Consider the following 25,543-nt stretch of genomic DNA (forward strand, 5'->3'; position numbering starts at 1 on the left):
TTAGGTCCATATTTTCTAGTGTGTTGTTCAGTGCCTCCATGACCTTACTTATTTTCTGTCCAGTGGATCTATCCTTTGGGGTGAGTGGCATGTTGAAGTCTCCTAAAATGAATGCATTGCATTCTATTTCCTCCTTTAGTTCTGTTAGTATCTGTTTCACATATGTTGGTGCTTCTGTGTTGGGTGCATATGTAGTTAGAATGGTTATATCCTCTTGTTGGACTGAGTCCTTTATCATTATGTAATGTCCTTCTTTATCTCTTGTTACTTTCTTTGTTTGGAAGTCTATTTTGTCTGATACTAGTACTGCAACCCCTTCTTTCTTCTCTCTGTTGTTTGCCTGAAATATATTTTTCCATCCCTTGGCTTTTAGTCTGTGCATGTCTTTTCGTTTGAGATGAGTTTCTTGTAAGCAGCATATAGATGGGTCTTGCTTTTTTATCCATTTTGTTACTCTGTGTCTTTTGATTGGTGCATTCAGTCCATTTACATTTAGGGTGACTATTGAAAGATATGTACTTATTGCCATTTCAGGCTTTAGATTCGTGGTTACCAAAGGTTCAAGTTTAGCTTCTTTAGTATCTTACTGCCTAACTTAGCTCGCTTATTGAGCTGTTATATACACTGTCTGGAGATTCTTTTCCTCTCTCCCTTCTTATTCCTCCTCCTCCATTCTTTATATGTTGGTTGTTTTATTCTGTGCTCTTTCGTGTTTCCTTTAACTGCTTTTAGTGGGAAGTTGATTTTATTTTTTGCCTTTAGTTAGTATTTGTTGGTCTGCTTTCTTTGCTGTGATTTTATTTTCTCTGGTGACATCTGTTTAGCCTTAGGAGTACTCCCATCTAGAGCAGTCCCTCTAACATAGCCTGTGGAGGTGGTTTGTGTGATGCAAATTCCCTCAACTTTTGCTTCTCTGGGAATTGTTTAATCCCTCCTTCATATTTAAATGATAATCATGCTGGAGACAGTATCCTTGGTTCAAGGCCCTTCTGTTTCATTGCATTAAATATATCATGCCATTCTCTTCTTGCCTGTAAGGTTTCTGTTGAGAAGTCTGATGATAGCCTGATGGGTTTTCCTTTATAGGTTATTCATTTTTCTCTCTAGCTGCCTTTAAAACTGTCCTTGTCCTTGATCTTTGCTATTTTAATTATTATGTGTCTTGGTGTTGTCCTCCTTGGGTCCTTTCTGTTGGGAGTTCTGTGTATTTCCATGGTCTGTTCGATTATTTCCTCCCCCAGTTTGGGGAAGTTTTCAGCAATTATTTCTTCAAAGACACTTTCTATCCCTTTTTCTCTCTCTTCTTTGTCTGGTACCCCTGTAATATGGATATTGTTCCTTTTGGATTGGTCACACAGTTCTCTTAATATTGTTTCATTCCTGGAGATCCTTTAATCTCTCTCTGTGTCAGCTTCTATGTGTTCCTGTTCTCTGGTTTCGATTCCATCAATGGCCTCTTGCATCTTACCCATTCTGCTTATAAATCCTTCCAGAGTTTGTTTCACTTCTGTAATCTCCTTCCAGATGTCTGTAATCTCCCTCCAGACTTCATACCCTTGGCTCTTGCATATTTCTCTGCATCTCTGTCAGCATGTTTATGATTTTTATTTTGAATTCTTTTTCAGGAAGACTGGTTAGGTCTGTCTCCTTCTCAGGTGTTGTCTCTGTAATCTTTGTCTGCCTCAAATTTTGCCTTTCAGTGGCGATAGAGATAATTTGCAGAGCTGGCATGTGTGACGGCTGGAAGAACTTCCCTTCTTGTTGGTTTGTGGCCTTCCTCTCCTGGGAAAACAGCAACCTCTAGTGGCTTGTGCTGGGCAGCTGCGTGCCAACGGGGCTTCTGATTCTTGCCCTGCCACTATGGAGTTTATCTCAGCTGTTGTTGTGGGCGTTGCCTGCCTCGGGGTGCTACTCCGATATGGCAGAGCTGCGTTGGAGGGGGAACAGCCGGGAGGCTGTTTATCTCCATGTGGGGCCTCTGAGCTGCCCTGCTATCCAGGGTTTAGAGTGCCTGGAGTTCCCAGCTGCTGGGCTAAGTGTCCCAGGATGCTTCCGTCCAGCTGTGGGGTCCCTGTCCCTTTAAGACTTCCAAAAAGCACTTGCTTTTCTTTGTCCCCAGGGCACCGGCTGCAGGGACCCACTCACCGGTCTTGCTGCCATTTCCCTAGTATCCAGGACCCCACGCATGCACTGTGTCTGCGCTCTGGTCCAGATGGCTGGGGCTGGGTGTTTAGCAGTCCTGGGCTCCCTCTCTCTCCCCACTCTGACTCCTCTCCTCCCACCCAGAGCTGGGGTGTGGGGCACTTGGGTCCTGCCGGGCCGGGGGTTGTATCTTACCCCCTTTGCAAGGCGCTGGGTTCTCGCAGGTGTGGATGTGGTCTGGATGTTGTCCTGTGTCTTCTGGTCTCTCTTTTAGGAAGAGTTGTCCTTGTTGTATTTTCAAAAATATATGTGGTTTTGGGAGGAGATTTCCGCTGCTCTACTCACACTGCCATGTTGGCTCCACCCCCCGTTTGACTTACTTTTAACAATGAGCATGTATTTACTTTTTTTTCTCAGAAATAACAAACTTTTTTTATTTTGGGAAAAGCTCTGGTGGTTGCCTAGTGGACCACCCATCATGGTGGCTGCCTACTTGGGAACACTGTCTTCTTCGAATCCAAGGGCCCCTTGTGGAATAGAGAATAAATACCACAACAAGAGTTGATCTTAAACTTTCTTCAGATATATTTTATCTCTCTAGTATCTGCTTGTCACTGAGGTGATAGGTGGCTTTCCCTTCACTGTAACAGAAATATATAAAATATGTTCCTGGTACATGTTTGTATTGTTTTTTGCAATGACTGTTTGAGATCCCATTGAACCCATCATAGTCAATGTCCAGCCCATTTTCATGGTTCTCCTTCTAACTGAAAACAATCGTCAGGGACATTTTATTTGTACTTTTGCTTTGTGACAACTGCCACCTTTTCTCTCCCCTTCTAGATTGTGACATGGGGTAGACACTTTATCTTAAATATCTCTCTATCCTCCACACAAATTTGGCACAGAGTGACATTAATAAATACCGTTTGAGTGAATGAGTGAATGCTTGAGGACAGTGACTGTTGCACACAATGCTGTTATAAATACCTGTGTTGAAATGGCTTTCTTCTTCCACTGTGTTTTCTCAGGCATCCTTCAAGCCTTTCACACTGTCAGTAAATATTTGAGTGATCACTTGCTGTCAAGCTTCAAGAGCTAGACTGCACCATGTACAGGGACACAGTTCACATGAGATAGTTCACTGAACTTGTGGAGACGGCAGCTAGAAGAAGAATTATTGTTCTAAACATTTGTTCATTTTCACACAAACCATGTCATTTCTTCATTTTTCTAGTTTTGGGGGAAGGGTGGCTCTCAATTTCTCAAATTCTTTCTCAGATATGCTTAGACATCCATTCCAGATTGCCCACAAGTTGAGCATTCTCTGGGATTACCACTGTCTTAAATTTAAGTCCTCATTCCTTAGAATAACAAATTGAGAAGTCCCAAAGTAGAGAACAAAACAATAGACAAAGTATTAAGCTTTAAGCTTTAATCATGCACCCAAACCCTAAGTGCTGGGGGTCTGGGAACTTCATCAATAGCATAGAGGATCCACTCCTTCCCTTTGAATGTAGACAGCAGCCTCTCCCACCTGGACTTGACCAAAGCAGCCAGAAGCACCCCAAAATCTCTGAAGATGCCTTGAAGAAAAAAATCATTCAGGTTTCTGGGTGAAGACTGGTGGATGGACAGCTCCTTACTCCATGCTCTGCCCCTAGACCAAAAGATCAGTGCCCCCAGCTCCTGAATTAAAACTGTCTGAGCAGTCTCACCATGTGACTGAGTTCCAGAAGGTCACAAGCAAGCACAGGCCAGGGCCCAGCAGGAAACCTGTCCTCCTCATGGAGTCCCAGATGTGTCCCTCCTAGGGAGGACAAGGTTGTGACAGGCCCCGGCAAGCCTCCTGCCTTCCTATGTAGCTCCTGCCTGGCAGGAGTGATGTGTCATCAGGATCTCAACCAGTCAGCACTACACATCTGCTGACCTTTTCCAGCTTCTATGGGAGGCTTTTCCTTATCAAGAGCTCTTGGGCTGTACATGGGTGTGCTTGTGAAAATCAGAGCTCAGGTTTGGAGGAGGGAAGAGAACAAACCTGACTCCAGAGAAATTAGCAGGCAACTGTCACTCAGAGGACAGGTGTCCTTTAACAGCTGTGGGATTTCATCACCAACACTTTTGTTGAACAGAAATGCCCATAATCTGTGCATTGGAATTATCTAAGGGCTTTTAAAACTCCCAATGTTCAGGCTCCTCCCCACCCCAATTACATAAGAGTCTGTGGGTTGGGATCTGGGCCTCCATGTTTTTCAAAGCTCCCGGCTAATCCCCAGGGGCAGGCAAGGCTGAGATGGCCATCACAGAAGGATGTGCAGAATCCTTGTTGAGGACCAGGGACTTCACTATGTTCCTGGGCCTGGCCAATTTCCCATCCCCATTCCCCTCTTGCCCTCAAAGAAAAAGCAAATGAACAGATGCTCTGATTTTTAACGTTTTGTCTACTCATTAAAATCACCTAGGGAATTAAAAACAAAACAAAACAAACATCTCTGCCTGGGCCCCACTTCTGGAGGTTAAATTGGTCTAGGCATCATTAATATAAATCAGGGGTTTGGCAATGGGACTTTGCCTGGAATTGGCTTTATAAGAAGTGAGTTGTGACGAACCCTTTTTTTGAATAGCTTCATTCTTTGCCTCAGTATGACCCTGTCTCATTCAGAAGAAATCTCTGTCCTTTAAAACTCCACTGTAGCCTAGCTGCTGATGGCCGATGGTGCCAAGGAGCCAGGGCTGAAGCCGGGGCTCTGCCCAACTCGCTTGAACAGGTTCCTTAACCTCTGTGATGTCAGGTCACTGCACATGTGGGCTGGATTTGTAATGCTGACTGAAATTGAAGCATTTTGTAAACTTTGGACATGATTCAAATGATAGGTATATATTTATATACAGAAATTGTTAAGAAAGTGACCCTTGAAATCTGACACCTTTCTCAAGGTCATCCCTTAATTGTATCTACCGCTTACTAGTTTTGTGGTCTTGGTCAAATTATCCTCTCTGATCCTTAGTTCTCTTGGCTGCGGAATGGGACTGACAACACCTCCCGTTTGTGTGACCTCTGCCGGGCATCTGTAGGTGCCGCGAGGAGAGGCTCTCTGCTGTCCTTCCCCGGGCCTTTGCACAGGAGGTGCTCAGCATAGGTGCAGTGGACAAGTCGAGCAGAGGATTCAGTTCACTGGACTAGTGTCTTCTCCAGACATACCTCAGGAATCCCTATGTCAGAGTCACTGAGGGGTCTGCAGAAAATCAGATTTCCAGGCTATACTCCAAATCGGAATCTCTTGGTATAGAGCCTAGAAAACTGCATTTTAGACTTGTTCCAAGGCTGGTTCTGAGGGACTTTACTTCTGGCCCAGGCTAGGTAAGTTGTGTGTTGTGGGTTGGTAAAGGTAACAGTAGGAGAGTGAGACGAAAACTGACAATGAGAACCTGAGGTGTGTGGGGCAGAGGCTGGCTCTAGAGAACCTACTCTAATAGGTCCTTCTCACCTACTCCCAACTCCCATCCTCTCTTCTTGGCAGAAAACAGAAGCTGGAAGTTTGGGTTGCTGCAGGAGAGTACTTCCCTAGGTCTCTCAGATGCTGTCACCAACACGATGAAATTTAGCTCACCTAACAAGCACCATTTGTTGGGAACCTGCTCTGTCCAAGACCTCCTGGCTTTGGGGGGAAACGTGGGGCACACCGGGAAGTAGACCCTCAGGCCACTGCCCTCAAATTGCTTATAGTCCAGTTGGGACCAAGCCTCACAGTACAGGATAGTAGATAATAGAAGCCTACAGACTGAGAAGGGACTGGCTAGGAAAGGCTTCCGGGTTGGGGTGGAGAGGAACTGGACTTGCATTTAAGATAGCACATGTCTGTCAACATCCTGAGTATGAGAATTACGTTCACTATCACAACGACTTTAACATTAAATGTGTATTTGACAATGCAAGTAGACAAGAGAAAATAAGCAGAGGAAATGAATTGGGCAGGAAAAGACAAAACTATCACTATTGTTAGAGCAGTTCCCCTTATCCAGGGGGCATACGTTCCCAGACTCCCAGTGGATGCCTGAAACCATGGAGAGTAATGAGCCCTACATGTACACACATACCTATGATAAAGTTTCACTTACTAATTAGGCACAGTATGAGGTTAATAACAATAATGAAATAGAACAATTGTAACATATACTGTAATAAAAGTTATGTGAATGTAGTCTTTTTCAAAATACCTATTGTACTGTATTCACCTTTCTTATCATGGTAATGTGAGATACCTCCGTGATGAGATGATGTTAGGTGATGACGTAGGCGCTGTGACTTAGCGTTAGGTTACTACTGACTTTCTGGCCAGAAAGGGGACCATTTCTTCTGGACTACAGGTTGACTGTGGGTAACTGAAACCTCAGAAAGCAAAACTGTGGATAAAGAGTGACTACTGTAATATAATTGTATGCCTAGAACATCCAAGAAAATCAATTGCAAAACACCACAAATAATAAGAGAATCGAGTAAGCTAGTAAGATATAAAATTAAGGTTCAGAATAACCTTAATATGTATAAACAACTAGTTAGAAAAAATAAAAGCTGAGACAGCAACAAAAGATAAAATACCTAGTATCTTTAACAAGAAATGTGCAAAATCTGCATGAGGAAAACTTTAATGAAATACTCCTAGGGGACACACAATGTAATTGGATAGGAAGACTAAGCATCATGAAGGCAGTTGTTTTCCCGAAATTAATTTGTAAATTCAAAGTTATCTCTATACAAATACCAATTGGTTTGTTTGCTTGTTGTTGTTTTTCCTGGAACCAGACAAACTGATTCTAAAATTTATGTAGAGAAATAAATAAGCAAAAATAACCCAGGAGACAGCAGAAGGTAAGAACAGTAGTACAGGGAAGGGGACGAGGGAAGCTAGATCTTGAGACTATAAAAATATATTACAAAACTTTTTAAAAAAAGTATTAATTCTCTCTTCATTTCTCTAAGTTGTTCAAGAGTTGTTGCCGTAAGATAAAATTATTTGACTAGGACTTAAAAAGTAGCTCTAACTTAAGTTGGTTCAATTTTGTAGTCTTTGTGTTCTTTATTGGTTGGCTTAAAAACAAGGAGCAAGACTTTTCTGAAACGAATCAACAGTTCTCTGGCAAAGTGGATACGACTGTCACATATTAACCAACTTTTAAAATGCAGCCTAATAAGAATTGGCTAGAAGGAGAATCAATACAGATGTATTTGAAATCTACATTTGAAATTATGAGAGGATAAATCTTTTCAGATTTTATTTTGGGAGTCTTAATAAAATTGTTATTTAATTAGTGAGGAAATTAAGGTTTACTCATTTTTGTTTTCTAATGTGATATGCAAAATTTTCCTAGTTATATGAGGAAAATAATCAAATAAAAATTTTTTTAATTTAAGGAATCCAAACAATAGTCATTACACTACTGGATAAAAGTTTCAGCGTTCAAAGGTTGTGAACATAGATTATAGATTGAAAACTAATTGCATCTCTACTTAGATAGTAAAATAAGCAAACAGCACAAAAAATGGCATTGACAATTATATATGCTGAATGAGAAGTTTTTGGCCATGTGAACATATTGTGTGTTTTTCTCTGCTTTTATTTGTATGCCTCACAAGTCAGTGCATACAGAGATAAGCTACTTTGAATTAAAAAATAAAAATCTTTATTCTAAGTAGGTTACTTTGGTACTAGGCTTTTTTAAGTTTTGAGGAATATTTCATTTACAGCAAGCTAAAGACACCTACAAAAATATGTCCCCCATACTTACATACATACTATACAGAACTATAAAAATTAGGTAAGGGAGAGACTTTCTGAGTTTTCCCATGTATTTGGTAAGCAAGCAAGCCAAAAGAAAGCACAGAGACCTGGCCTAGCAAGTGTCTCCCCAGCAAGGCTAGTATAACACATCCGTCTACACATGCAAGGAGTATTTCAGAAGCCCTGGTTCAGCACCAATAATTTACACTACACTGGATCATGGAGGTGGGTATGTCCCTGGCAGTGCATCCTGTTCCTGTGCTGACACCACCTGTCTGATGCTGTGGTACTGCTATATTGAAGTCAAGGCCCATGGCATCTGCCACTCTTTGGGGGCATATCCTCATGGTTTCATGGTGTGTTAGGTTGTTGTGCTACTCACTGTGTCTTCCATTTGTTCATTTGAACATCCAGTGTTTCAAACTGGGGTTCAGATTTGTCCTTCAAGGCAGAAAGCTTCTGTCCAGGCTCAAACTCCTCAGTGCACATCTGCAGACCCAGCCGCACTTGGCTGCGGACTCGCCTTTGCTCAATGTGGCTGCAGTTTGGACAAGGGCTGCCACAGTGTTGGCCCGGGCCCTTAGTCTCAAGAAATGAAGTGTCTGGTTTTTTTGATAGTTTGCGTCTTTGGCAAGTATCCTTGCAACTTGTATGTGCCCTTCTGAATGATATTTTTACTCTTGTCCTTTTTCATTCTCTAATCATATTTCTCGGCTTCTCTATTAAGTGTTTTCATAACAAAGCTGGAGTGTTTCTTCATATTTGAAACAATGCCATGACTTTTCTGGGAAGATGACAGCCTGGAAGAGTGGCTGGATTTGGTGGGAGGGTGCTCGGGGATTACACTTAGCTTGAGGTGCCTGCCAGCTTGACTAGGTTGACTTTCCTATTTCCTGTTTTATCATGAAGCTTTGATAATTAAAAGTGTGGTACTAGTGCATGAACAGGCAGACATTTATAACAGGTTAGAAAATCCAGAAGTAGATCTAAAAAATATATATGGGAATTTTGTATGTGATAAAAAGAAATCAATATAAATGGACTTTGAATCAAACAGATGTTGATCCTCCCCCATAGTAAGAGAAGTGTGTATTAAAACTACAATATGATATTATTTCTCACCCATCAGCATGGCAAAAATCCAAAAGTTCAGCTGATGAGGCTGAGGGGACTTTAAAATTGTATTTGTTTTCAGTCTTTTTTAAAAATTCCTTATAGATATAAAATTCCCATAACATACAATTTGTCTATTACATGCATTTAAATGGCTTTTAGTATATTCACAGATTTGTGAATTCATCACCACTGTTGGCTTTAGAATATTTCATTATCCCAGAGAGAAAACTGTACCCCTTGGCCATCAATTTCCCAAGCCTCTATGCTCCCACTCCCACTCTAGCTCTAGGCAAACATTAAATCTGCTTTCTGTTTCTCTGGAACTGCATGCTCTGGACATTTCACATAAATGGGGTTATGCAGTATATGGTCTTTTGTAACTGGCTTCTTTCATTTAGCATAATGTTTTCAAGGGTCATCCATGTTCCTAACAGTCCTTCATTTCTTTTTATTGCCAAATAGCATTCCATTACATAGATACATCATATTTTGTTTATCTGTTTGTCTGTTGATGGACATGTGGATTGCTGTCACTTAGGGGCTAATATGAATGATGTTACTATGAACAGAACATCCACGAGGTTTTGTGTGGGCATACATCGTTATTGCTCCTGAATTTTTGCCTAGGAGTAGAATTGCTGAGTCATATAATAAATATATTTAACTTTGGGGCACATTACTTCACCATTTTACATTCCCATTAACAGTGTTTGAGGGTTCCAGTTCCTCTACATCCTCACCTACACTTGTTATTGTCCCTGTTGAATACTGTCATCATCTGGTTGAAAAGTAGCATTACAGATCATCTGCCCTGCCATTAACAAGGATGAAGGAACCTAGATACAGGAGGCTGGGTGACCTCCCAAAGATTACAGATGGCAGAGCCAGGATCAGGGCCCAGCTTCCAGCATCTCTAAGGATATTTGATTCTTTTGTGTATGATTGTATTTGGTTTTGTTTTTCTAGATGAATGTTTACCACTATGACTTTAGGAAATATTGCATCCCTTTAAGCCACATTTCTTTTTTTTTTTTAATTTTATTTTGGTATCATTAATCTACAATTACATGAAGGACATTATGTTTACTAGGCTCCCCCTTTCACCAAGTCCCCCCCACATCCCCGTTTATAGTCACTGTCCATCAACATAGTAAGATGCTGTAAAATCACTACTTGTCTTCTCTGTGTTTAAGCCACATTTCTTATAGATTACTTAGCCTGAAGAAAATTGCTTTCAAGGGTTTGAGGAGTTAGGATAGCAAAAGGAGGTGATAGACAAGCCTGCTCACCATCTCCACTGTGAATTACATTACAGCAGGAGGGGTGCACTCAGCTTAGCAGAAAAGCCTGTTTCTGGGAGAAATACTGGAACATTTTGATACCCCAGTCAGGGATACAGCATCTGATCTAAGCAAAGGCTTCAGAATGTTTGGTGTGGTGTCAGCCCAACCCCCACTGGGAGCTGTGGGAATGGATTTCAGTCATCCTGCAGCAGCACTCCCCGGCAGGCTTCTTTGCCACCTGTCCCTCCTCCAGCTCCCTCTGTCACAAGAGTGACAACAGGAGAGCCTGTTGTGGCTTATAGGTGTGGAGTTCTGCCTCACTGGGTTTCTTATGAAAACCATGGAAGAGAAGAGTGCAGTACGGGCACTGAATCCTGTTCTGATCCAGATGGCAGCCAGATTCCTTTGCTGACTTGAGTGTCAGGGGGTGATCTGTAGTCATATTCTGTGTCATCTGAGGATCCCAGAAGGCCAGCTGAGCAAGCATTTCAGAACAGGAAGTCTCAGCCCAAACCAATAGTAAGTGACCCTGCCTCACACCTAGGACAACAGATGTTACTTAGTAATTTGGGTTTGGCCCACATCCTCAAAGTGGATAAGGGCCCATGCAGAGAAGCCACCCTACACACAGTGATAGGATTCTGGGATAAGGCAGGATCATTTTCAGTCTGGCAGATGGCCTGCTGCCTGGAGTTCTGAAAAGCTCAAACATTTAAGCATGAGGAAGGTTGTGGCACTAGCTAACCTTTGGGGCTGAGCCTGTCATGTGTCTTAATGAGAAGGAACCAAACGTCAAAGGAAATGTCTCAAGCTGGGGAATACTCAGAGATGGAAAGACTTGCAAACCATTTGCAAACAGGTAGAAGCTTCCTATCACCATGGATTTCCCTCCTCAGTGCTTGTTGGGAAGTATGAAAAGTTTGATCGAACTTGTTGAGATAACCATTCTGTTTGGGAAGGAAGGGAGGGGATTTGGGGTTTATTTGTTTTAATATTCTCAGGACTCTTTTTTCTGTACATACCACAGGAACTTCACTTACAAGTCAGGGTCTCAACCCGGCCTTTTCCCAGGCTCTCATCATCACCATTTTCTTTGTCAAGAGCTTGCAAAGCTAATGACGCATCGTCTGTGATCTTTAGAAGCTCATCCATTCCTTCCAGGAGCATTTTTGAAGAACTTACCGTGTGCAAGGAGCCCTGGAGATGCAAAGATGAACAAGAAACTTCAGTTTAGATACATAAACCCATTATCCCCAAATCTAAATTAGAAATACTGGGCTGGAGGTCTGGACCAGAGCTAAGAAAATATTCAGTAGGGCATGAGACCCGGCATGCCCAAGAAGTCTTGAAAGGACGACGAGGCCCAGGCTTTCTCTGTGCTTTTGGAGATACAGCCTCCAAGCTCACAACTGAACCTTTTCCTCCCAGATTTCATTTTAGCTTATCCAAGGAATGCTGGGTTTCAGTCAGACAAGACTGTTTTTTTTTAAATTGAGATAGTTGTAAGAATCTGCCACATGAACATCAACACTGCCATTGAAGATATTCCTTACTCTATTATTTAGTTCCCCAAAGGAAGCAGTATACTTTTATGAAGATAGAGATGACAAATTCCTATAAAGAAATTAGTGCACAGAAGCTTTCCTCTTTGGAAGAGGTGGTATGCTTTCTTGTGGAATGCAAAACAAAGTAGGCATTCCATTTTAGTAGCCTCCCTGTCCCTGGGCCTTTTTGCTTTGGCTGTCAGTAAGCTTAGAGTTAGATTTAATGTTCAATTACACTTAGGATTATTTTTTTCTATTATATAATGTTCATATTAAAAATTATATATGTACAAGGATGTTTATTATGACATTATTTTTATAAGATTTGTTAAATAAATTATAGTACATCTATTAATGAAACACTCTGCAGCTATTAAAGGAATAAAGCAGCTTTGTGCATACTCTCCAGAAGTGTTAAGCAAAAAAAAAGCACTATGTGTAACATATGCAAGTGTGCATGTGTGTATGCTGTTTGTTCCCATAGAATAATACATAGCATATTAGACTATTGCTGGAAGACTATCTAAAACACTGGATACAATGGTGGCTTTGGAGGTAGTGAACTGGGCAGCAGGGGGCCTGGGGAGAGGGAAAGCTATCTTTCTACCATGTGGCTTCTGATGCCTTTTGAATTTATATTGTATGTTTTACCCATTCAGAAAATTACAGAAACATTTAAAAGTTTTAAAATTAATTCAATGCTCATCTGTAGGACACATTTTATTGAAGATTCATAATTAGCTCTCCCTTTACTCTAATTAGATTTCCCTTTACTGTAAACCAGATTAATTTCAATTCCCAGAGGGTCTTGAGGAGTCTGTCTCCTCTGAAATTGTGTGCCAATTTTTCCACGTTTATTTTTAAGGGTAGAAAGATCCACAGGTGTCATTAGATTATTAAAGGTAACTGATTAAGAATGAGCACCCCATTTATCCTCTGCCTCCTCCTCTTCCTTCTTTTTTTTTTGTTAACAACTTTACTTGTTCCTAAGCAAAGCAACGGAAGTAAAGCAACTGTTTCTTTTCTCTGCACATCACACCACCACCAAACCAGTATGAAAGGTATTTATTGAGTACCTAATCGGCTTTTATTTATTTGAAGCTGTTGTATATCCTTTTATTGGGAGCTGTCTTTTGAGATGGAAGCTGGATATAAAGTATAAATAAACAGAACCAGATATCAAAATTAGAAACAAAACTAAGAGAGACTAGGATGATTGTCTGTACAATCAGTCCTTGACCCTGGGAAGAGGCAGCTCGGGTTGATTCCACAAGGCAGGCGGTGCTGATAACCACTGTGCCCACGCTGGGGAAACTGAGTGTTGCTGAAGCTAAGTGATTAGGGGCTGATATATACATTGGACCTTGGAACCTTCTGCTTCAGGTAAACCTTCTGGCAAAGGGGAAAGTGACTGTTTCCTGGTGGTCAGAAGGCTCCTTTGGCTGCAGGAGTCCCAGCATTTATATCTTGACACCTGATTTCATAAGAAGCAATGAAGCATTGCTCAACATGCCATTTGTTCTTTGGCTAAGCCAATAGGCCCACTATGCTTTCTCCCAAGATATTTATCTGTAGCTGACTCTTCTAAGCTGCATAACTATATCACTCTGCTAAATATTTTATGCCAAAGCAGCTTGTTTTCTGGGCCTTTCTACTTGCCTGCAAACAAATTTTCAGTTTTAAGCAAACAGAGCCCACTGGAAGGGTTCTAGGGGAGAACTTAACTCAAACACGGTAGGTAGACATGTCCTCACCCAAAGAAGTTCCTTAACATTGTTTATTAATGGTGGTGCTCAAGTGACAAATTTTGGCAAACAAAATCAACAATTATTAAATATTTAGTGTTAAGGTACTATAATTGTTATATCTTTGTGCTTCTTCTCTTTCTCTCCCTTTTGAAGTCTCCCCTCTAAGAACTAGAAGTTGTCTTAAAGCTCGTCTATTCTAATTCCCATTTTCCATCTGAGGCAATGGAGGCATAGACATTTTCAGCATTCAGCTTCAGATTACACAGCTATTTAGTGGCAGAATTTGAATTTAGTGTTCATTATACCAACTGAGTCTGCAAAGAGTATAGAATGTGCTGATGTTGATGAATAAAGGGTAGGCATCAGGATTGTAAAGGTACACGTAGGAATGAGATCCACCTCTGTTAGTCATGAATAATGGATTAGATAGTGTGTGTGGTTTTTTTTTAAATTCCAAAGGGAAAAGAGAATGTTTTCTCTATAATATTAATCATTCTTTCAAGTAACATTATGTGCCAGATACAATGCTAACCACAGGGGATACAAAGATGAACAAGACTTGCTTGTTGCCCTATTTACTAAAGAAATGTTATATAACTGACTTCCCAAATAAGAGAGTATATAGGAAGAGAATATGAAATAGAATTTATTATAGAAATGCATTCAGGGAGGAAAAAGAAAAGAAATGCACTAAAAGTAAATATTCTAATGCTTTATAACAAAGAATTGATTCCCCCTTACAGGGAATCTGATATATATACTGTAAGCTTACCCAAATTAGATACTTTGTAGTGTGGTTTTCTTGAAAGCAGATAATTCTGACTATGCAAGCTTTTTACTGCAGAACCCCTGATCTAGATAAATGATGCAGTGAGGCCACAGCTGATGGTCATGACCTCAAGAATCTGAATGCAGGATGGGGAATGGGGTGAGGGTGGGAGGAGTAGGGACAGACTGATTTTAAGTTTTATTTGTCTACAGCCTGATTCAGATTTTCTTGGAGATTTTCGGGTCTTGAATATTCTGCATGGTTGATGAGTGTTCCCATTTTATAGGTATAAGGTATATCATCTTTATGTGAATGTGTATTGTTTCTTTGTAAATATCTTGTGAAGTCATTGAAATTATTTACTTTTAGGGGTGAAAAGAAAAACCTCATGGATCATCTGGTCTACCTCTTCCATGTTAAAGCTAAGTACATAGGCCTAGATAGCAGAACTGACTCCACAGTTTCTTCCAAAACATCACATGGATTCTGGCAAAATCCAGACTTTCTCACACTTTGCCTGTTGTTTTTGGAATAGCACAAATTCTATCTCATACGTGGGAAATGACACAGTGAGAGGGCTACTGATGTGAGGACTGGAACTCCCATTACTTCAGCCTTTCAGGCTGTTTTATTCTTGGAAAAAGCTGAGCAGTCTGCCGGGCTGAGACTGGCCTGAAATTTAATTGCACAGCTTAAAGACTCTAGTGAAGAGGGTTTTGAGGAGCTACTCTGACCAAGGTCTGTACGTAAGTGAGGCTTTTTATAGAGGACAAAAACATTCATTCAAGAAGACAAAATTCATGAAAGAAAGGTTAATATCTGAGACAAAAAGGAGCCCATTTGGACACTTTTAGCAGTGCCCCCTTCAGTGCTTTTGCTGCAGGGCACTTGCAGCATTTAGCATTCACATCCCACTCAAGTGTGTGCCCTGAGAAGGAGCCTGCTGTCCTATTTGCTGTGAGATCCACAGCACCAAACACAAGCCTGACACAGAGCACTCAGCAAGTACTTGCTGAACAAATGAAAGGAGAGGCAATGAGTAAAAAGTATTGTTTTTTGCTCTCCGAATGTGTTCAGCATTTGCTATTGAACATGTCGGCACCTTTCCTTGTTTACTGACTTTCCTTCCTAAGTCAGAAGCTCATGCTCAGAGCCTTTCTGTTTTACAAATTGAATTGAGTCTTAATAACCCAACCAGAGAAATTTACTTGGCATTGCACATGAAACTGAACAGTCTGTATCTTGTCTTGCTTGCTGTAACCCCCAAAGGGCCTGTATGAGCACCCGAAACACACTGGCCTATTGTTCACCCATGTGCACACACTGCCTTTCTCTTCTCACCCAGTAAGCTTTGTGGGAGCCCTGCCATAGGTACCACCAGGCTGCTAGAAATTCTAAACCCACTGGTAAATCCCAACATACTGCAACAGAAAAGCTTTGACTTAGCTGTCCAGCTCCTAGCCCACACATCCATCTTGGGATTTTACAAGTTTAAGGCAGCTGTCATGTCCCCATTCCGTCTAGGAGCTCCTGGCAAGTTGGAGGGGAGAAGCAGTACCACCACAGTGGCTTCCCATCAGTCTCTTCCAGTTGGATTTTCCTCTTTTGAGTTCTGACTTGGGAGTTTCTCCTCCACATGGCCGAACTAGTCCATTTGACAGAATTACCTGTCAAGTGCTAGAAAAACAAGACTATAAAGGAGGTAGACGGTACAAACACAGGCAGAGGACACATACATTAGTGAGAGACATGTAGGGGTCTCTGCACCAAGAAAATGTCCCAGGACATTGCTCAAAGGCAAATCTCATGTGTATTTAAGTGGAGAAGACAGGGAGGAGGCAGAGATGAGAAGGTACTTTGCCTTTGTTTAGGTGAACTTGGATGCCTCCTGACCTTGGCAAATAGCTCCCCTCCCAAACACCTGCTCACCTCTGCAGCGGGCTGTCTTCCAGATTCTCCAAGGTCCAGGTCTCAGCCTGAGCCTGCTTTCGCTTCCCTTTCAGCCCCTAGCTGGGCGGCTGCTATCGCGGCGCTGCCGCCTGACTGCAATTACTCGGGAGGGTCGGGAGGCTGGCCGCGGTGATCGTGTTACAGGGCAGCCGACTGGCTCAGGCCAGGCACGTGATGAGAGAAAAAGTTCGGGCCTGTGAGGATCGGAGACAAAAACACCCTTGTTACCAAAGTACGTTTTCTTAAAACTGAGAGGAAATATGTGGTGCAAGCAGAGGCTTGAATGAGCCCATTCGGCCAAACTTCTTTTTAAAAACTTCCTTCATCGTCTTCAACTTAAGAAAATGTTGCTGTCCCATAGAAGGCAGGTTCAATAAGAGACGTGGTTATTAGATAATGTAGAAGGGAGAAGGCAGACAGTCCGAGTGGATTAAAAAGCTTACTTGGACCAAAGGACCTTGTTTTCTCATTTTTAATTGCTCCTGTTGCTGCTGAGGGCTGGCAAGGGAGGAGAGATGATGCATCAGCTATTACTACGGAGTCTGTCAGGGGGCGGTTGTTTATTTTCCTTGGTTTTTGTTCCCGTTGCAAAAAGAATTGAAGGTAGAGACAGGTAGTGAAGCAGAGTAAACGTTTTACTTAAAGAGTGAAAAAGTGCGGGCGACCTCAGAGAGGAGGTGTGCCCTGAAAGGTTGAAAGTTTTATTTAAAACGAGAATGTGCAGGTGACCTCGGAGAGAGGCACGCTGAAAGTTTGAGGGTTCCCCCTTTTAAGGATTTTTCAGGAATGTGGCAAAGGGCTAGGGGGTGTAGACTTACGTGGTCTCAAGATGTTTATCTTTGATGAGAGACACTATAGTCTCTTCTATTATCAGTACTCCAGATAATTCTGCAAAATTAATACAAGAAATTTACTCAGTGACTGTGAAGGGGTATGTGGGGGGGACTTGGTGAAGGGGGGAGCCTAGTCAACATAATGTTCTTCACGTAATCGTAGATTAATGATACCAAAATAAAAAAATTAAAAAAAAAAAGAAATTTACTAATCCGGTTCCTTTCCAGGATAGCAGCTTCCCTCCAGGAACATATCAATCAAGACTGCCTGCCCTGCCCCAAGGTGGACTGAGTTATTGTCTGTTGGCTAAAGAATATGTTAAGAATCTTGCTTTCTAACTTCCAGGGCTTTAAAATGCAATCTTAGCTTTAAGATGGAATCTTTCCTGTTTTTACTATGCTGTTTATATCTGGGCTTATTTGTTAAGTTAATCATGATCCTTGTCTCCTGCCCAGGTTGCAAATTGCAAATTACTTGATTAGGGGCTGGAGGAGTAAAAAAAAAAAAACAAACAGTATATAGGTTAAGTTAAAGAATAAGCTGGGCCTTTTAGCAGGCTGAGGCAAACCTTACAATGGCACGATCTGATTGATATGATGAAGACATTGGGCTGGGCTGAGATACTTTTCTTTATCTGGGGAATATCTGGATATTCCAAGTTACTCCTGGCCTTTGGAGCTTCAACTGATTAACTCATTAACTCCGAATCTTTTCTGGCTCTCTAGTAAACTGGTTAACCCTTTGAGTCCCTTTTAGTGGGTTTAACTGGCCTTATTCTCTCTCCACCCTGCTCACATCTATTTTTCTGCCTAACAAGTCTAGATGCAGGAAAGGGACACCTGCAGAGGTCAAGTTTATACTTTGACTGAAATTATGACACAGGAGCCATGACATGAAATGATGAGCACCTGTGAAAAATAACTGAGTTTTAAATCTTAAATTTCTAAAAATTGTTTTTGAACAGGCAATATATGCATTTGCTATAAAATACAAAAGGGTCAAGAGAATGTACAGCAAAAAGTCTTTTATCACTACCCCCCAGTCTCCTACTTCCCTTAAGAGGCACCCTTATGACCAGTGTTTTGCTTATCTATCCAGAGCGTGTAAGTAAATACAAACATATATATTTCCCCCTTCTTCTTTAGAAACAGCACATCATATATGCTTATTCTGCTCCTTACTTTTTTTACTTAATACTCAAAGGTGGAGATTGTTTCATTTGGTACTTTTAAGAGCTACCACGTTCTTTTTAAGGGCTGCATGGCGTCCCACTGACTAGATGTGTCATACTTTAGCCAATAAAGGACCATGTCTCGTTCATCTTTCCTGCCTAATTCCATGCACAAGGCAAGGGCTCAGTAAACATTCAGTGCTTGCTTACGGATTAATCACATCTTGTACAAGTTGTTCATGTTGTTCCTCATCTCTCCTTTCAGAGGTACCAATATTTTTTTCAATATTCTATATATTTATATAATGCATATATTCCCTGGCCAGGCAAGTCTGTCTTGTACACTGAGAAAACCTTGCTACCTGACTTCCAAGGCCCCCCTTAGTCTAGCTCCTTTAAAGATCATTTCCTATTACTTCCTACTTCTGATGCTCCAAGCATGACTGTCATGTGTGAACATTTATTAATCACTTATTATGTGCAGAAAATGTTTTTCTATTTTCTGTTGTCCCTTCCTCCATATCATTGGTTATACCTACTGATCTTCCACCCAGACTTTCCTTCTTGGTCCTGTCCACTATTCTGCTTTCTTTTTTTTCTTTCTGAACTTGTGTGATGAATACTCCCTACAGTAGCGGGTATTTTTTCTATAATAATTTCAAGAAGGGGCTTTATGTGTCTCAATGGCACTAATAACTGGCACACAGTAGGCCCTCAGTAAAGCCTGCATAACTGAGAATCTGTTCCTGGGTTTTCTCTCAGTCTTGTCTTTGAGGAATGCTCAGCTTTCTTGTTATCAAGGTTGTCTAAGACGGCCCCTTCCTGGCTGATCTCCTTTAAAGGAAGTAGTCATAAGGGGAGGTTCTGAGATCTTGGAAGAATGTGGGTCTGGGTTCAACTGATTGCTCTCACCCACCAACTGTGTGACCTTGGCCTCTCTTAGTCTCAGTTTCCTCATCTTAAACCGAGTTGGATTAGTGGATCTCTGAGGCTCCTCCCAGTTCTAATGTCTGATAATCTGATGTTGGGATTTATCATTATGCTTACCAATTTTTCTGGAATATATTCCTTATCCCACACTCTAAATGAACACATCTAGTTAGAAGCATAAGAGATATTCTGAAGCCCTTGAGTCCCATTGCTCCTAGAACACAACAGAATGTTACAGATGTTCCAAAGAAGATTGTAAATGCTGGTCATATAAGAAAAATCAGAGGTTTTTGAGATCTGGCTGTAATACCAGAGATGATGATTTTGTTGCATGTATGCACAAGGAAAGGGAGAGAGAATGAGAGAAGAGAGCTTTAAAACTAGAAGTCTCAAAGACTAGTTTTATCTGTGTTCATGTGCTCACCTGCTGTCTTTCTATTGGCCTATATTTCTATTTGCCTAGTTCTGTATAGGCAGAGATCAACATTCTTCTTTGGAATTTAAGGAATAGTCAGTTAGCAGGCTTGAACAGTTTCACAATAACAATAATCAAAAGGATGTACTGGCAGTCAATTCTCAATCAGAATCTAGTAAATCTAGTTAATCAGTAAGTTAGATACAGTTAATTCCGATCAGAACCTAGTAAAAACACCTAAATTGTCACCTATTATTTCTTTAGGCAATATACTTACCATGCCTGGGAGAAGCTGACTTTCTTTTATTACCAAATTTAGTGTAATTCAAATAAAAAATTAAGATGTCTCTGCCTTTGCTCCATTCTTTGTCCACAGAAGTCAAAGTGATCTTTAAAAATACAAATCGGATCAGGTCATTCCCGTGAATAAAATCGTTCTGTTTTCCGATGCACTTTGAATAATTCTAAAGCCTCCCAGGCCTTGCCTCACCTGGCCTCTGCTTTCCTCTCCAGCAACGTTTTGGCCTCTCTGCCTCTGTTCCACCTGTCCGTGGCTGCCCTGGCCTCCTTTCATTACCTCTAAAACCTCTGCCTGAAATTTCCTGCTCCCAACAAACAACTTCCTCCTTCTCCCTCTATTGGGTCCTTGACCTTCTCATCTCTGCCTAAATGCCATCTTTCAGAGACGCCTTCTTTGACCTCTAAGTAATTTCCCCCAACCTAGTTATCTGCTGTCACTTTGCCCCATTAGTTCCTTCATGATACTATCATGAAGGATAACATCAAAATTTCTCCCTATCCTTTCATTTCTTACTTGAAGCATGTTTACTTGCTTAATTATTGTCAGTTCCTGCCACCAAATGTTAAGTTCCAAAAGGTCAGGAACCACGTCTGTTTCACTCACCAGGGCATCCTCTAGTGTAAACGTGGGGCCCTGTCCAGAGCAAAGGGACCATAACTAAAACTGACTGGATGAACACCTAATCCCATACTGGACTGGGAATCAGAAGACTCAAATGCTGGTCCTATCTCTGGGAGCTGGGTGACCTTCAGTTATTTATTTATTTTCTGTTGAATTAAGAGAATGTATTAATTAGAACATCTTTATGAACCCTCTCAGTTTTAGAAATTTAAAAGTCTATGATTATTACCAGTAGATTTTGAAATTCTGTTATTTCAGTAGATTCTGAGAAGGAAAATCAAGGAAAATCAAATGAGATGAATAAAACAGATTTGATAGCTACATCTGGATTTAAAAAAATGAATTCTGATTTCATCAGAGCTCAGAAGGTTTTTCAGATTGTAATCAAAAGATCAAAATAATACTCATCATAAAACATGACGTTCGCCTTATATTTAGGAGAAGTTTAATGATTTGTTAAGTTTCCAAGAATCAGAAGGTTTTTCTATTATGTAGAAAAAATCAGGGACAAACATACTGTAAAGGCAGGAAGTTAACCTCAACTATACCAAGGAAAAAAGCCAGCTGGGTGTATTCAGCTGAGCATAAAAATAAATATATAATCTGATAAAAGACAACATTACACAAAGTGACAGACCTTGGTTCAGTTGGGGGTGAGGGGAATTTTTAACAATGGAATCAATCAGTTGACAAGTATCTAGGTGTGTCAGCATTCTAAGGGACATAAAACAGGTTTTTGAGATTTGGGCTAAGAGGGTGATTCAATAGTGGTACTAACCACCTTTAAAGGAGGCATTTACACCATTTTCAAAATATTTCAATCCCAAATACATATTTTAGGTTTTATCTTTCCATGCTTATTACATTTTAAGAAATGCATCCTTTTAGATTTATCCAGAAGTGGGAATCACAAAGACTTGGCTGGCCAAGGATATCATGCAGTCTGGTTCTTAAGGATACCAATTCTACAACCGGTATTTTTCAATTTATTTAACCTATGCCCTCCCAGCTGAGATTTGTTCAAGTCTTACTTTCTATACTTTGTAGTTCAAAAACAATAGAGGGTTTTTTTTCAAGTACGAAATTACATTATTAAATATATTCTTTTCCAACTACCCTCTCATTTGGTACATCCCTCCCATTGAGAATCAGTGATTTACACAATTATTCTAATTTTGCATTAGCGCAAGTGTAGCATAAAATCCACTGCTTACAACCACCATTCCAACACCTCCTGAAATACAAGCCATGTGTGTTTTATATTTGTCTTCAATAACCTGAGAAATGAACAGCCAGCTCTGGGGGAGGGTTGGGTTGGGGAGATGGGGATGTAGTGTTAACTGTTTGATTGTTTCAGGGCCCACCAAACCCAGAGATGCAGGAAAAAACAAAATTCCAAGAAAGGATCATGGAGGTTGCTCTTATGCGACTAGCTCCTGATAGGGCTGTCCTCTCCTGAATCTACTTACAGGTGGGTGAAAGTATATTAGAAACCCACAGTACAAGTGGAAGGGAGTGTCTTGCCTGACTTCTCCATCACAGTATTGCTTAACCTAGTGACTGGTAAGCCTGCAAAAGAGCTAACAAATACTGAATATCTCAGGGATAACAAATTGAGACAGGCCAGAAACAACTATTTATGAATACACATATTTCTTCCTGAGGAAAGGGTGTTTATTCCATTTGCTAACAACCACCTTGTGAGATGGTTATTCATATTTCTGTGTTACAGTTAAGGAAGCAGACACTCATGTGGAGGGGAGAAGAGGAGGAGTGGGGTTCAGAAAGTACATTTGATGTTCTACCCTGGGGCCTGGGGGTGGGAGTTCACCTCCCTGGAGAACAGCTTTTGGGAATTCAGTTTGAAATTGTCCCTGCAGGCCTGCTCTGCCGAAAAGCCTCGGAAATGGATGCAGGATTTTAGAGAATCACTTAGGGGGAAATGTTTAAAAGTAGGAAGGCCCAGTGCCTTGGCGGTAAATTTGCTATCCATTTACCAAAGATGCCCCCTTCAAGTGAAGGCATCTACGAGTATGACCAGAGTCATGCTTTGGGCCCTCTGCACCCTCTCAGGAATAGGGTAGTGTTGCAGTGAGAGTGCAGATGAAGGCAGTCTGGGATTGACAGCTGTGTGCCAGAAGTCAGGGCTTTGTCTTTCTGTGCACCACTGGAGAAGACAAGGCAGCGTTGCATCCGAGCCTTGTCAGTCGCTGCCAAGGCCAGGCATTGGAAAAGAGCCCTCTTTCCAAACAGGATTCACAGCGAGTAAAGGGCAGGGGGGAGGCTTTAGGGACCTCCTGGTCTAGGCCTCGGCCCCACTGCTCCTGCAATGAAAATCTGGCGAGCATGCTTAGCGTCTGCCAGGACTCGGACCTTCTTGAAAGGCCAGTGAGGCATCTTCTCAGTAACCTGAGCAGGCCCTGGCTGGCCGGTTGCTGTGGTAGTGCCCGGTTCTGTGAGGCGGGGCGGAGGGAAGGGGGCCTTGGAGAAGGTCACCAAGACTGGTTTTGGGGATGCTGCCTGTGGGTAAAATTGTAATATTTCCAGAATATCTCACCTGGCTTTAGTACATCTGCATATCAACAGACATTAAGAGGTGGAAAAAAAGTATGGCTTTAGTGCATTTGCATATTCTCAGTGGTGGAGAGAAGTTTATCTTCATATCAGTGGGTAATTACCTGGGCATTGGAGGGCTTATCTGTACCTGAGAGGTGAGTAGTGTTGGTTTTGCCTCTGCTGGAGCAGGAAAGAGAGAAGGCCCTGGACTGCAGTTTGTAAGCAATAAACAGGTTTCTCCCTTTGCCTAATTTCAGTTTTTAGAGGTATTTTGCCCCCCGATTAATCTGGCACAGTTGGCAGGATTACTCTGAACCCAAAATCTGTCATGATGGATGCAGCCTTTGGGAGAGCCGCCCCTAGAAATGATGGGGAGAAGTGGCGCTTGCACGGAGGGATGTGTGTCTACACTCATGTGGTCGTGGAGGCACCACCACCGCTGCTGGCTGCAACAACCTTGGCCTGTGGCCCGAACCTAAGGCTACTACTTCTGCCACTGCTGCTTCTCCGGCTGCCGGACAGAGCCTGGTCACAACTATGGAAAGGAGCAGTGGTCCAGGTCACCTTGATAAAGAAGCAACTGGCTGCTGTGTACCATGCCTTGATGGCTAGGGAGCCCATCACCGGAACAGCTGACCAAGGTAATAACCATCTATCTCATTGTGGGGTGGGTGCAAGACTGGACTCAAAGGCCATGTTGTGGCATGGCACAGACACCTACTGTGACTGGCCATTTGCCTTTGGCACCCCCAGGGAATGAAGCAGATGCACGGCCCAGGTGTGCTGGCTAGAAGGAAAGCCTGCCTCTGATGTGGCCCAATGGCTATATCAGTGTTCGTTGCATGCAGGGGAAAAGACAATATGGGGGGGTGGCCCATAGGTGGGGCTTGCCATTGACCTTTGAAGAAGTCAGCTGAGTCTAGAACGAGTAGTGCCCTGCACGTTGTGCAGATCAGCAAACTACCAAGAGGGGCCTAGAGCATCTCTTTGCAGCTCATGGCCGGCTACAGGTGATTAGGCGCAATCAAAGCACCCACTTTATTGGAAATGCTTTGCAAGGATGGGTGCAGCAATTAGGAATAAAATGAACATGGCCCTGTTGGACCGGCGATGGCTGGCTCTTCTGGCACCTTGGGAAAAGGGCCTGGAAGCTGGCCTCCTGTGTATTCCTGGAAAAACAGCAAAGTGACCCCCCCAAATCACGGTTATTTGCTTCTACAGTCCTTGCATCCTGGATGTGCCCTGGCTGCAGCTGCCGTGTGATGGCTGGAACCGATGAGCTTTGGACTTAAGTCTGCATGGAACTTTGAACCTAGATGAATCTTCTGGCTGGAGAATTATCATGATTGTGTTGCTGTTGTCAAGAAAAAAATGCTTAAAGAGAGGCTTGACTTTGTCTAATGTTTAGTATAAGTTTTGTGAGCAATCTAGCATGGTTATTAGGAATGAGTAAACAAGTGTAGAAACATATTTCGTGCTTAGTAGGAGATTGTGCTGTAAAGTACCTTTACTTAAAATGCATAGGATGAATCCTCTGGCTTGAGGATTATCATGATTTTATTGCTGTTGCTATTGTCTGTCATTAGTTTGTTTGGAAGAGGGGGAATGAGTAAATTGTAAGGCGAGATTTCTGGAGGGTTGGCCTGTGGGTAAAATTGTAATATTTCCAGAATATCTCACCTGGCTTTATACATCTGACTATCAATAGGCACTAAGAGGTGGAAAATGCATATCCTCAGTGATGGAGAGAAGTTCATTTCCATATCAGTGGGTAATTAACTGGGCATTGGAGGGCTTATCTGCACCTGAGAGATTAGGAGTAGTGCTGGGTTTGCCTCCGCAGGAGCAGGAAAGACAGAAGGCCCCAAACTGCAGTTTGTAAGCAACAAATGGGTTTTAAGCTTTATTTCTCCCTTTGACTGATTTCGGTTTTTAGAGGTATTTTACCCCGGGATTTCCTCTCCCCGTATTTAAACTGCTCCACCCCCAACTACTTACCAGAAAGGAGGCAGTGCGGTAGACGTCCTGTGAGGGGGCCAGAGGGCTGCATGAATAGAGAGAGAAGTCAGGACTCCTCCACTACCAACCTCCCCCAGGTCCACTCCAGGCGACGGTCCCTCAAAGCAGGAAGGAGGGGGCGTTGCAATTTGGGGGATTTGGTGAGACGGGCCACGCTCTTTCCTCAGTCTTTGGTCTCTAGGGGGTTCTAGACCACGCCCCTGCCCTGTGCTCGCGCCACGAGAACCGAAATGTCGGAGATAGTCTTCACGATTGAATAGAGCTAGCTCAAGTAAGCGCGCGAAGGCCTAGGGCGGGCGGTGTTCCGCTAGCTATTTCTGAGTTCTCCCCGCCCAGTAGTTGTCGGGGAGTCCTCTTCGTTTTG

At 42.1% G+C, this 25,543-nt stretch overlaps 1 protein-coding gene and 1 long non-coding RNA gene across 2 annotated transcripts in view; both read right to left on the reverse strand.

The window, feature by feature from the left end:
• FAXDC2 (fatty acid hydroxylase domain containing 2) overlaps positions 1-8,269 on the reverse strand; it is a 28,787-nt gene extending 20,518 nt beyond the window's left edge. The window contains 4 exon segments of the mRNA XM_057497499.1: positions 3,627-3,678; positions 3,680-3,728; positions 3,861-3,952; positions 8,129-8,269. Coding sequence (XP_057353482.1) covers positions 3,627-3,678; positions 3,680-3,728; positions 3,861-3,952; positions 8,129-8,269 — 334 coding nt within the window.
• A 1,874-nt stretch (positions 8,270-10,143) lies between these two features.
• On the reverse strand, positions 10,144-25,539 carry LOC130680465 (uncharacterized). Its single transcript, XR_008993501.1, has 3 exons — positions 25,159-25,539; positions 16,312-16,526; positions 10,144-11,518 (listed from the first exon to the last, which is right to left on the reverse strand). It is a non-coding gene; the product is annotated as an uncharacterized LOC130680465 (long non-coding RNA).
• Between the last annotated feature and the right edge of the window lie 4 nt (positions 25,540-25,543).

This window comes from Manis pentadactyla, chromosome 2 (assembly GCF_030020395.1).
Source record: "Manis pentadactyla isolate mManPen7 chromosome 2, mManPen7.hap1, whole genome shotgun sequence".
In the NCBI taxonomy this organism is placed as follows: Eukaryota; Metazoa; Chordata; class Mammalia; order Pholidota; family Manidae; genus Manis; species Manis pentadactyla.